Source organism: Spea bombifrons, chromosome 9 (genome assembly GCF_027358695.1).
Source record: "Spea bombifrons isolate aSpeBom1 chromosome 9, aSpeBom1.2.pri, whole genome shotgun sequence".
In the NCBI taxonomy this organism is placed as follows: Eukaryota; Metazoa; Chordata; class Amphibia; order Anura; family Pelobatidae; genus Spea; species Spea bombifrons.
The window spans coordinates 32,043,703-32,056,954 of record NC_071095.1 but is presented as its reverse complement, the minus strand read 5'-3'; the positions used below and the strand labels follow the sequence as shown (position 1 = coordinate 32,056,954).

The following is a 13,252-nucleotide window of genomic DNA, read 5'->3' as shown; positions in this document are numbered from 1 at the left end:
CTACGATGAGTCTGTAGACGACTGCAAAGTCTGCCCAAATCCTTCCTCCCTACACCATTTTCGCAGCCACACATTCATCTTCCTAAGCTCCCGCTGCCTCCTTAATGTAGGGCTCTGATTTTAGGTTGCAGTAACGCAGCTAATGAGTGTTTGAGAGGATCTGATACCTTATTTAACTTAAGCCTAACAGTGATGAATAAGTCTGAATAACTTGAAATAAACAACTTGTTTTATACTTGTTAAAGCTTGCTGAATACCATTTTTGTTTCTTTCTATTGATTGTAATATCCCCTTCAATTATCTAATAAGAAACAGCTTATAATAGTTGCAGTTATTTCCAAAGTAGATACAATCTTTACATGTTTCCAAATTAGAACACATATTTTGGGATAATCTCATTTAGCTCCTTAGTTGTGTGCATCTGCGAGAAAATATGTTTATATTTGTATAATATGTATATAAGGCCGCACATTGAATATGCTGTGCAATTTTGGGCACCTATTCTAAAGAAGGATATCATAGCACTAGAAAGGGTGCAGAGGCGGGCTACAAAATTAATGAAAGGAATGGAACACTATAGTTATGAAGAAAGGTTAACTAATTTAAATCTGTTTAGTTTAGAAAAACGGCGCCTTAGAGGGGATAGGATAACATTATATAAATATATTCGGGGCCAGTACAAACCATTGTGTGGAAATCTGTTCATAAACAGGACTATGCATAGGACACGTGGTCATGCACTCAGACTGGAAGAAAGGAGATTTAGACTAAAGTAGAGGAAAGGGTTTTTACAGTAAGGACAATACGGATGTGGAATTCTCTGCCTGCAGAGGTCGTTTTATCGGAGTCTGTACAGACGTTTAAACTGCAACTGGATGGATACTTGGAAAAACATAATATTCAGGGATATAATCTTTAATTATGGGGAAACAGCTTATTGATCCAAGGAGAAATCTGACTGCCATTTTGGGGTCAAGAAGGAATTTTTTTCAAAATTGTAAAGAGCGAAACCAGGGGGGGGTTTTTTGCCTTCTTTTGGATCAACAGCAACAAATTAACAGATATAGGATGTCTTTTTTCAGCCTATATAACTATGTAACTATGTAATATTTTTTTTTTTCAAATTTCTTCTATTTTTAAGTTCAATGTAATAGGTAATAGATACATAAATACAATATCAGAGTGGAGTCCTAAAAAGCCCTGGTTTGTGAGTTTGTGAGTTACAAAATAGTCCTGGCCATGAAAAGAGAAATAATTGTGAGCTGTTTAAATGGTTGCTTCCATGGTATACAAACAAGGTGGATTTTTGATACATAAATACATCTTATTTTAGTCTCTAAACACCATTCCTAGATTTATTTTGTGAATTACAAAATATAGGATTTTTGAAAACTGCCAAATCTACTTTGAAAAAATGCTATTACCAAAGTGGTTAAATTATATTCCTCTTGGCCAACCTTAATCCTTGAAATATCTTGGATTTACAAAAAGTTCCGGAGGGGAAAGTAACACCGAAGCTTTGGCTAGTCCTGGTGGAGATGGCAAATGGAGAGAAACTGGTACCAAAGAAACAGTCTAGTACCCCAAATTCAGGGGAGGGCTGGCAGCCTAAGGCCTCGGGGGCAAGTCAAGTGAAGTGGCTCCGCCCTCTCGCACTCACCTTTCACCCCTCACGCTGCTCCCATCACTATGCGGCCATCAGACTGCTGGAAAACGTATCTAAACGGCCGCTGGGTGCTGATGCCACCGGCCGGAGCTACTTTAATCCTTTTTTTTTATTTATTTAATATGCCGGATCGGCTTGCCATATTAAAAATAAATAAATAAAGTATTAAAGTAGCGCCGGCCGGCAGCATCAGCACCCAGCGGCCGTTTAGATTCAATTTCCAACAATCTGATGGCCGCATAGTGATGGGAGCAGCGTGAGGGGTGAAAGGTGAGTGCGAGGGGGCGGAGCTTTCACTCCTCACGCTGCTCCCATCACTTGGCGGCCATCGCATACGGCCGCTGGGTGCTGATGCCGCCGGCCACGCTGCTTTAATACTATTTTTTTTTTTGTTTAATAGCCAATCCGGCTTGCCATATTAAATTTTAAAAAAAAGTATTAAAGTAGCGCCGGCCGGCGGCATCAGCACCCAGCGGCCGTTTAGATTAGATTTCGGGCGGCCTGGGGGGCAATTGCCCCCCGGCCCAGCCCGCCCCTGCCCAAATTTTATTTTTATATTTCGATGCATATTTGAGTCCCTTTTGCATTGACTCCATCACATTTTACCTCATGCAAATTAAACTTCTCATTTAACTCCTCTTCTAGTTGCCTCTCCTGAAGCCTGAAGTGCAGACATGAAGCATATTTCGTGTAGATTCTCGGTAGTGTTTGTGCTGACACATGCTCTCGGTTTTTATTAGAAGCTGCTGGGGAAGAGTTAAATGAGCCTTAAATCTATTATTATATTTTTTTTTTTAACTCCAATAACTAAAGAATGTTTGTGCTGATTTTTATGCTACAAAGTGCATTGGAATCTGTGCACATAAACTCCAATACGTACCGGTATTTAACGCAGTTTGGTTGCTTGAAAATCTGTTTTAATTTCAATCAGGCTGCTTATTCTTGACCTAGTATACCATTGTTGTGTAATGAATACTTAATTTATACTTGCTTTCTTTTTCCCCAGGGTAGCGGTAAAAAAACCCAAAATGAGTCTTGCACTTAGGAGGTGGTGAACATAGAGAAAGAAAGAGGCTGGCCAGATATCTTGAAGACCACGTCAAAGGACATACAATGTTTCTTTCATGAGACAGGATATTCCTCGTTACTGCTGAAGATGCGACCATGGACAGGTTCATGGCGTTGGATAATGCTTATCCTTTTTGCTTGGGGATCATTACTGTTCTATATTGGTGGACACTTGGTACGAGATAATGATAACCCAGACCACTCCAGTAGAGAGTTGTCTAAGATATTGGCAAAACTTGAACGACTGAAACAGCAAAATGAGGACTTGAGAAGAATGGCAGAGTCTCTCAGGTACTGCTTAGCATGGTTTGGTGATTTAGTTTTAGTAAACTATTTGCAGTAAGTTTGCAGTTCTGTTTGAAAGCCAGGTCTGCACACTTTTCTTCTTTTTTCAATGTGTGTGTTTCAAGTGTGTTTTAATTTCCCATGAGTTTTGGTATCTGTTTAAAGTGGAATTAGTATTACCTGTGTTATTTTGTAAGCAGTATACTGTTAACAAATGTAACAAAATGTTTGCTGGAAAAGACACAGCTATTCTGAAGGTTTTTCAAAATCCACATGGATGAAAATCTAAAATGCTTCTGCATTTTATCTGGTTTTACTATCTTCCATATAGCATCATGCTCAAAACCCCTTTTTTTTCCTTCCCCCAGTTAGCCTTTGTATCTCCACCCTGTGGACTGATGTATTTCATTTAAATAACAAGAAACTAGAAATTTTGATGCATCTGACAACTCTTATCTTATATTTATCTGATGATCATGATTTGTGTATGTGTATTCTTAATGTGCCATTAAGCAGATGTGCCGCACAAAGCATATTTGTCTTGCTATATATACAGTATAAATATATATTGTGAATGAACGTCCTTTAAAGCACAAGAAATTTGTCAGAGATCATTAACAACCACTTGTCTTCTAGAATAAAATAAAAGCCAATTCCAGATACAGCTAAAATTGAAGTATGTATTTTCTTCAAAACAGCAGAAAAAGAAATATACAATGTAAACAAAATAAATCCTTGTTCCTCTGAGCGCTAAATAAACACAAGCTTTTTCTCTAGGTTGGGGTGGCTTCCCCACCAAATACTGCAACCAAACAAAAAAAAACCAGCAAGTTTTTTTGCCCAGCAGCTTTTTTGGCTGGGGTAAGAAGGGGACCAAGCTTGTACTTTCTAAAGCCTCCTAATTAGGCTAGGTGAACTATACTTGGTCACCTGTAAATCCTGGTCTAGATTTTATAAGGCTGTTGGAGAACCAGCCCACTTTACTCTTTTGAATACTCCACCCCAGCGACCCATAACACCATTTATTAGTCTCACACTTATATTTTATTTATCATGCTAATCTTTCCCCGGGGCTTCAAACAAAATTAGCCAAAGTAGGCCGTACATACGGCGCATCCACTACTGTACCAGACTTTCTGTCACAATATATAGTTCCCACCACTAATATTGACACCCTTGGTAAATATGGGCGAAGAACGCTGTGAAAATTTGTGTTTGTTTTTAAACCTATGGATGTTTTCTTCTAAGAATACACAAAACTACTCTGCTCTCATCAGGGCCATCTTAAATGTGGGCCAAAAGTGGTGGCTACCCTGGCCCAGTCATGACTGGGGGAGCCCATAGCAGCTGCCCTTTGAGCCCACAGCAACCGCGGTCGCAGGGGTTGCAATTGCGACCGGGCCCACAACTCTAGGGGGCCCGGGCGACCCCCACGATCACTTACATATTCAACCTCTCTTGTACCGCCAGGAAAAGCAAAGACACAGCATGTCACGTTACATTACGTGACTGCTGCGTTCCTGCTTCCCCTTGGAAATTTATTTGCACGCTGTGTGCGTGCAACGTAGAAGTAAGCTGCCGAAACGTATGGAAGTGTGAGACTGCAACAGACAAATCAGCAGTGCGAACTGCATAATATTGTGCTCCTCTGCCCTGTGTCTGTAGGGGGAGGGAAGACTGCATTAACTTTGCCTGATCTGTACAATCAGTGTGGCAAGTACTATGCTTTTTTTGTGGGGATGTTTTGGGGTGTTGGAGTGGAGGGTGTGATTGAATGCTGTGGGGGGTGGAGGGCAAAGCAAATGCTTGCCCAAAGTCCAATCAATATTAAAAAGGGCCCTGGCTGTCATGGATATCAAACGGTTTCAAACACAACACAGGATTTATCCTCCAAATATTGTTAAATATATGTGTGGCACAATTATTGGCATCCTTGAATTCATAAGAGAAAAATATATTTGAAGTATATTCCCATTGATATGTCACATATTTTACTACACCTGGGTGACTAAGAACAGGAAATTATTCAACCATGACTTCTTTTGCCACACGTCTAGAAATATTAGTTAACACATAGGCCAAATTATCTTAGTCATTCGTCACAATGAAAGACAAAGAAATACTGTACATCTGTGATGTATGGGAAAAAAGGTTGTTGAGCTTCGCAAAATGGGAAGTGGCTATAAGAAAATGGCAAAAGCATTAAAAAATCCCATTTCCACCATCAGGGCAATAATCAGAGACGTTCCAGTCAGCTGGAAATGTTATGAATGTTATCAACCTGGAAGAGAATGTGTGTTTCAAAGCACCGTGAAGAGGATGGTTCAAGTGGCCAAAATATCTCTAAGGATCACTGCTGGAGAATTGCAGAAGTAAGTTGTGTCTTGGGGCAGAAAGCATCCAAGTTTTGCCTTGCAGGGTTAGGTTCTATGGTTAGATGAAACTCTCTCTCTCACATACTGCTGGGAGCTGACTCTTACCGCATCCACCATGGAGGAAAAAGAAAAACAGGAGGATTTCCTGTTTGGCTTTATATTATTTACCCTTCATTTGACATCACATCCTGTTTCCAGTGTATTGATGCTTCACTTCCTTTAAGTACGCAAGGATTCTAAGCCCACCTAAACCTATTTGCTTTGTTTATGGAGATCACGAAGACAAGACAAATTACCACACTATGATCCAAAACTTACATCAAAATCAACATAAAATGGTTTACTGATCACAAAATCAAGGTCCTACCATGGCCATCCAAGCCCCCAGACTTGAAAAACATAGAAAACCTGTGGGGTGAACTGAAGAGGAGAGTCCACCAGGATCAAATTTGAAGGATCTGGAGAGATTCTGTAAGGAGGAATGGTGTCAGATCCCTTGCCATGTATTCTCCAACCTCATCACGCATTATAAGAGAAGACTCAGAGCGGTTATCTTGGCAAAAGGGAGATAGCGCAAAGTATTCATTGAAAAGGGTGCCAATAATTGTGCCACACATATATTTCACTTTTAGCGAAACCTGTGTTGTGTTTGATATCCATGCGAACACAGTATTTTTTGAAGAAGAAAAAAAAAAGATCAAATGTTGAACAACAAAGAATTTTTCACAGCTGCCTTTGCTCCTATTTACATAGGGTGCCAATATTAATGGAGGGGACTGTAAATCTATGACCTATCGCCTATCAGTGTGTGTATAAGAATATTGTGAAGGTAACTGTGTGGCTATTACCATCACGATCTGTCACTGAAAAAGGTGGGATGAAACTCTGGCCACAATCTCTTACAATCACTTAAGGGGACACATTCATCATGCTGACTGGCTAGAAGTATACCAGCATAGAAAATATAGCTAATGGTCAGGTAAAGGGGCAAATGCATTTGGGGAGCTTCTGCAGAATTATTTAAGGACAAATGCATCCTCTTTTTTCCCCTCTACCCATGCTAGGCATACAAAGGACTGTATGTCAGGGTGAGTTTTTACCAGTGTAGGAAATAACATGACCACAAGTAAATGCAATATATTTGAATTTTTTTTTTTTTGCTAAATCTTAACCAGAAACAGATAATTTAGGCATGCAAATCTAAACAATATAAATAAATAGTCCTAGTCCAAGACACAACAGTTGCAGTTATTTTTAAAATATTGATTTCAAATACCTGCATTTATAGTATTTTCAGCCCTGTCCTCTGTGTAATTATTATATTTTCCCCTAAAAGTAGGATACTTTTGGATTAAACAAATTTATTAATCAATCATACATATTATCTGCATATAGCACTGTACTATATACCGTGTATTTTCTGGTTATATTCCTTTTTCCTTTGACATTTAAATGCGCTTTGACATTTGAGTGTGCTGTACCATAGCTTGATACCTGTGCAGCAAAGTAAAACATTCTGCTGTAAAAAACACTGCCTAAAAAATCAAGGTACACCCTGAAGCCTAACATTTTTGGAGTGAACTGAATGCATGTAGCTATTGAATGGCTCATCCAAGAATGTGAATTATTTCTAAATGCTATATATTGTGTCAAACCTCTGACAGCTAACAGAGCCTCTATGACAAGGCCTGAAAAATTTGTTTTGAATCTAGGAGCCAGCTAAAAAAGTTAGGATTTTTTTTTTTAACTAATAAAGTTTTTTTTATTTTCAAGGACCAAAATAACAGATCTTAAAATTTTCTATATAATAAATTAGTGTTTTTCACTTGGCTTTTTGTGACCATGAACATGCATTCACTGCGTTGTCATTAACTCCCCTTTTATTTTTTGCCCCTTGTGTATTAATGCCCCAACCAGCCCCCCTTTAGTATTGATTAATGTGCTCCGCCTCACAACCTTGTATATTGCCCTCCTTTGCTCATTTTTTCCACCACACCCATGTGCGTTGATTTATGTGTTGCCCCCAGCCAACCCTCCTCCCTTGTGTATTGATGCCCCCACCCCTTTTATAGTAGTTAATGTGATGCCCCCCTTTAGTATTATTTTATGTGATGCCCAACCACCTTTTTTTTCTATTGATGCCCCCATTGCCATGTGTATTAGCCCCAGCCACACCCAAACCCTTGTTTATATTGATTTTGCAATTTCAAAACCTAGCCATCCCCCTTTTAATGATGTCCCAAGGGAATTCCCCTCCTCTCCCTTAAATATGGGTCCACTTTCCTCGAACCCCTAACTATTTTTTTTAAATACTTACATTCTCGCTTTTCTTTTTTCCTCCTACTCCACCAACGCGACGATCCTCTCCCCGTCACGAGGAACTCTTCTGTGAGCCCCACCCCCTCGAGCGTCGCGTCTTGAAAGTGGCGGGATGAAGAGCCTCACTGAGAGGCGGGAAGAAGAGCCTCACTGACGTGAGGTGATAAGACCGCTGTGTGTGCACACTGGACGCTTAAATTTTCTTAGGCGGCCGGCTTGCACACACCGTGCTGCACCGTGAGCAGGGCCAGTCTGGCCCTGCTCACGCGGGCTGCACATTGAAGTCCGCCAGGCCGCACGTTGGACGCCCCTGACCTGGGCGCCACGACAAAAGCCCTGCTCTATGACCTAGGTAAGATTTCCCTTGTAATCAGCCCATTGTACAGTGGGATACCATGGGGCTTGATCACCAAAGAGGATGATCTACCCCCCTTCCCATTTTGCAGCTAGGGACCTGCCACCCTTGACCTAGTTGGCCTAGGTCAGGATACGTCACTAACCAGCAAGCAGGGAGGTCACAGTAAAAAGAGAGAGAAACATAGCTTGGCTCTCCAAAACATAAAGAAATCCATGCATATAAGGTTTTGCTGTACTTAGGGAAGGTTAAAAAGGCTTTTTTTTGTAGTGGCACATATACTGTGGAAGAAATCCTAAACAAAAATAAGACCCCCCCCCGTTTTGCTACCTTATTATAAATTATCGGGATCAGTGGTTTCAAATGAAAACCCTGTTTGCCATAAAAATACATGCACTATAAATAAGAAGTTGTTGAAATAATATCTTCTTTAAGTTGCATTATTTATTTACTTTTATAATAGGATACCAGAAGGTCCTATTGAACAGGGAGCTGCAGCAGGGAGGATACGGGCGTTAGAGGAACAGCTGTTAAAGGCCAAAGAACAGATAGAGATGTACAAGCAGCAGTCCAGCAGTGTTGGTAAGTTGTGACTGGTTCCAAAACCCAGTTTTTTGACTAATCACAAATCCTTGGTTGTTTTTGACTTCCCAGGAAAACAAATCGCTTTGCATCTCATCTGTCAGTGTTTTGTTGTTTTATAGTTATATACCGGGGTGTCCAAGTTTTTTCTGCAGTGGGCCACTTAATCAGAATTGTATACGTGCGAGGGCCCCACTCATTTTTCACTGTGAGAAAATATGGCCTTTAATAAAATATGCAGATTAAAATAAAGTAAATGACACAAAACCTTTACTTTTCCTCTCACTGATTTCTGGGCCTAGAAAGTTTTGTGACTACAAATTCAGGATTCTGGATAAATAAAAATGAAATAGTTATATTTATTTTAGGGATGCACTAAAATGAAAATTCTGGACCAAAACCGAAAATTCAGGGTTCACTTAAAGGAAACCGAAAATGACCCCCCCCACCTTTAAAAATAATTTTAAAAAATCCCACACTTTTAATAAAAGTAAGTTACACACCAAAATTGTAGAAAAAAATTATATATTATGATTGTTAACAGCAATACCCAGATTCCAGCATGTACTGGTTGGCTGGGCATGATAGGAGTGCTGTCAACAATCATATATAAATTAATAGTTATTGTATTTTTTGTCCAATTTTAGTGTGTTAACACACCACAATTGGACAAAAAAATCAACAATATGACTTGGCATGATAGGAGTGTGATTGCTAACAGCAAACACACTCTTTTTATACCCAGGCAACCAGTAAATGCTGGAACCTAGGCATGATGGGACTGTGACTGCTGTTAGCAGATTGCTGTTAGCAATCACACTCCTATCATCCCAAGTCAGCCAGTACATGCTGGTAAAGGGTGGCTGTAAGTGCAGACCCCATACTGCTGGCAGCATCAATACACAAGGGGGCAGCTAGCCAGGGTTCAGCATGTACTGGCTGACTTGGCATGATAGGAGTGTGATTGCTAACAGCAATCACAGTCCCATCATGCCTAGGTTCCAGCACTTCCTAGAGTTTCCCTCTAATATGAGATTACAATTTGGTAAATTAGAACATAGACTGCACTATCGCTACCATTACATATGACAGCTAAAATATGGTCTCTCGTTGAAGAATAATGCTAATCAATCAACTAAGAATCAACTTTCATTATCTTGACACTTTATCCTGGGATATACAAAATCCACATGCTATGTATCCTATCTTTAGCCACAAAATAGCCCTCACCAATATGGGGGCAAAGTGTAGAGGAGCTTCACGTGTCTGCTGGAAACAATGTATCTCAATTTAGCAGTGTATTGACTAAAGAGCCGGTCCCATCGGAATGAATAATTCACTGGAAAGAACTGTAAATAAACCATGGTGGTAATTTTAATTTTTGGCAATCATAACACCAACCGGTTTCGCCGTTCAGACGCTATCTTCAAGGTGATGCGTAAACATACATAACTGAACAAGGTAGTTTATATTTACTTCCCACAGGGTTAATTAACCCAAAAAGGGTGTGTTACAATTAAAGTGACATGCACATAAATTCAATTTGTAGGTAAAAACAATCTGATAGCGAATGAAAATGCACAAAAATACAATACCCCATTCTACAAAACCACTGACCATTTTTTTTCTCTGTTTAAGCCTGCAGAATAATTTTCATTCTGTAGTGCTCTCAATTTGCAAATCCAAAAATATTTTTCCCATTGATATTTTGCAGATTAGGAACAGGAAATTGTTCAACCATGAAACCTGTTTCACAGGGGTATAATGTTAGGTAACACATAGGCCAAATTGCCTTAGTCATTCATCACAATGAAAGACAATGAAATACTGTAAATCTGTGATGTGTGGCAAAAGGTTGTTGAGATTCACAAAATGGAATGTGGCTATAAGAAAATAGCAAATTCATTGAAAATACCAATTTCCACCATCAGGGCAATAACTAAGACCTTCTGGTCAACTGAAAATGTTATGAATCAACATGGAAGAGAATGTGTGTCTATATTGTCTCAATGCACTGTGAAGAGGATGATTCCACTGGCTAAGAAATCGCCAAGGATCACAGCTGGAGAATTGCAGAACTCAGTAGCATCTTGGGGTCAGAAGGTCTCCAAAACTACAATCTGACGTCCCCTACGCCAACATAGGTTGTTTGGAAGGGTTTCAAGACAAAAGCCTCTACTCTCATCCAAAAACAAACTTAATGGAACTTTAAACAGGGTCAGGTTCTATGGTTATAGCCCAAAAGTGTAACATGCAAGGAGATTTCTAAGAGTGCATGTTACACTTTTAGGCCCATACTTTTTGCCTCAAACTTTGTAAGATTGGTTGTGAAATAGCTGCATGAGAAGTATAGTAAAATACACTGGGTTATCTACATTTTAGAAGCATATAATTTGAACAAAAGAGCCCCAAATGTGACAAACCTATTAAAGTAGGGATGCACAAATCCTGTCATTGATTGCTGCAAACAGAATACAACGGGGTTTCCCTAAAGGGAGAAGTTGTGGAGCTAGTGCTGGAGCTGGGTGACAGTAAGTATAATTGTGGGACAAAATTTTGAAAACGAGACAAGTATTGGTCTTCACAAAGTTTGCTGTTTCAGTGTTCTTAGATATTTTTGTCAGATGTTACTATGGTATCCTGAATTATAATTACAAGCAATTCATAAGTGTCAAAGGCTTTTTTTTGACAATTACATGGCATGCTGTCAATTAGCTTCTGGGCCACATCGTGACTGATGGCAGCCCATTCTTGCATAATCAATGTTTGGAGTTTGGGTTTTTGTTTGTCCACCCACCTCTTGAGGATTGACCACAAGTTCTCACTTAGTTATCACTTTTGCCTTATGGCAAGGTGCTCCATCATGCTGGAAAAGGCATTGTTCGTCTCCAAACCGTTCTTGGATGTTTAGGAGTAGGTGCTTTAGAAGGGAGTGTTGGTGCCACTCTTTATTCATGGGTGTGTTTTTAGGTAAAATTGTGAGTGAGCCCCACTCCCTTCGCTGAGAAGCAGCCCCACACATGAATGGTCTCAGGATGATTTACTGATTTACACCTTGTCTGACCAGTAGCCGGATAAACTTTTTTCTGGATGCCCCAAACAATCGGAAAGGGGATTCATCAGAGAAAATGATTTTACCCCTAGTCCTCTGCAGTCTAATCCCTGTACCTTTTGCAGAATATCAGTCTGTCCCTGATGTTTTTCCTGGAGAGAAGGGGCTTCTTTGCTTCCCTTCTTGACACCAGGCCATTCTCCCAAAGTCTTCGCCTCACTTACACCTGCTTGCTGCCACTCCTGTGGAAGCTCTGCACTGGTGGCGCCCCGATCCCGCAGCTGAATCAACTTTAGGAGAAGTCCTGGCACTTGCTGGACTTTCTTTGGCGCCCTGACACATTCTTCACAACAATTGAACCTCTCCTTGAAGGTCTTGATGATTCGATAAATAGTTGATTTAGGTGCAATCTTACTAGCAGCACATTGCATGTGAAGCTCTTTTTGTGCAAAGCAATGAGGACAAACAATTGATTTCAAGCACCATCCTCCTTTTAAAGCTTCCAGTCTGTTGTTCTAACTCAATCAGCATGACAGAGTGATCCCCAGCCTTGTCCACGTCACCACTCTCACCCGTGTTAACAAGATAATCACTGACATGATGTTAGCTGGCCCTTCTGGGGTAGGGCTGAAATAGAGTGGAAATGTTTTTTTGGGGATTAAGTTAATTTTCATGGCAAAGAAGGACTTTGCAATTGATTTGCAATTCATCTGGTCGCTCTTCATAACATTCTGAAGGTTTGTGCAAATTATCATATTTTAAACTGAGGCGGCAGGCTTTGTGAAAATTAATATTTGTGTCATTCTCAAAACTTTTGGCCAGAACTGTGTTACCTGTCAGGAGATGTGTTTAGATAAACACACCTCCTCCACAGAAAATAGCTGGGGGTGGTGCAAGGAGGCAAATGCATCAACTCCTCCACGCCTTTTGTAAGGGGACACCATCTAAATGTAAAGGGACCGTTCATATGCATTAAAGATGATATAATGGCCGGAGGTGACCAATTATATAAGTTAAGGTCCAGTTTCAAATCTTTTTGTAATCAAATTTCAGTAGTTCATACCCCGATCAGAATGTCTCAATTGCAGAATACCTTTCAAGGGCAGACTGCACTTCATGCAGTAGATTCCATCCAAGCACATGGCAAAGGTATGGCATGAAGTTGTACAAACTTTGTGAGAGCAATAACGTATATACTGTCTCCTTCAGAGTATATAGTAAAGGACAGTCACCTAGATTCACCAGACTGCCCAGAATCAATTGGCACTAGTGAGAAGATATTGTATATATATATATTATATATATATAATTTTTTATTTTTTTTGACACCTCAGCTTGTGACACTGGGGAAAAAAAAATAATGGTTAACCCAAGCAGTTGGGTCAGCCCCCCAAAATGCAGCATACCTAGTACCAACTCTTTTTGGTACACTGACAAAAAAGATGTGTTCTCCAACATAAATGGGTCCTAAAACCTCTACTACAGCATCTACAGCCATACCTGCAGTTGCTTAAAAGGAAACCTGGTACAAAAAGGATGGTGTTTAGCTT

The 13,252-nt window shown here is 40.0% G+C and overlaps 1 protein-coding gene across 1 annotated transcript in view; it reads left to right on the top strand.

The window, feature by feature from the left end:
- The window catches only part of FUT8 (fucosyltransferase 8), a 64,021-nt gene that overhangs the window by 22,680 nt on the left and 28,089 nt on the right, over positions 1-13,252 (top strand). The window contains exons 2-3 of the mRNA XM_053475536.1: positions 2,673-3,025; positions 8,532-8,650. Coding sequence (XP_053331511.1) covers positions 2,823-3,025; positions 8,532-8,650 — 322 coding nt within the window. The 5' untranslated portion in view covers positions 2,673-2,822. The remainder of the gene's footprint in view (positions 1-2,672; positions 3,026-8,531; positions 8,651-13,252) is intronic.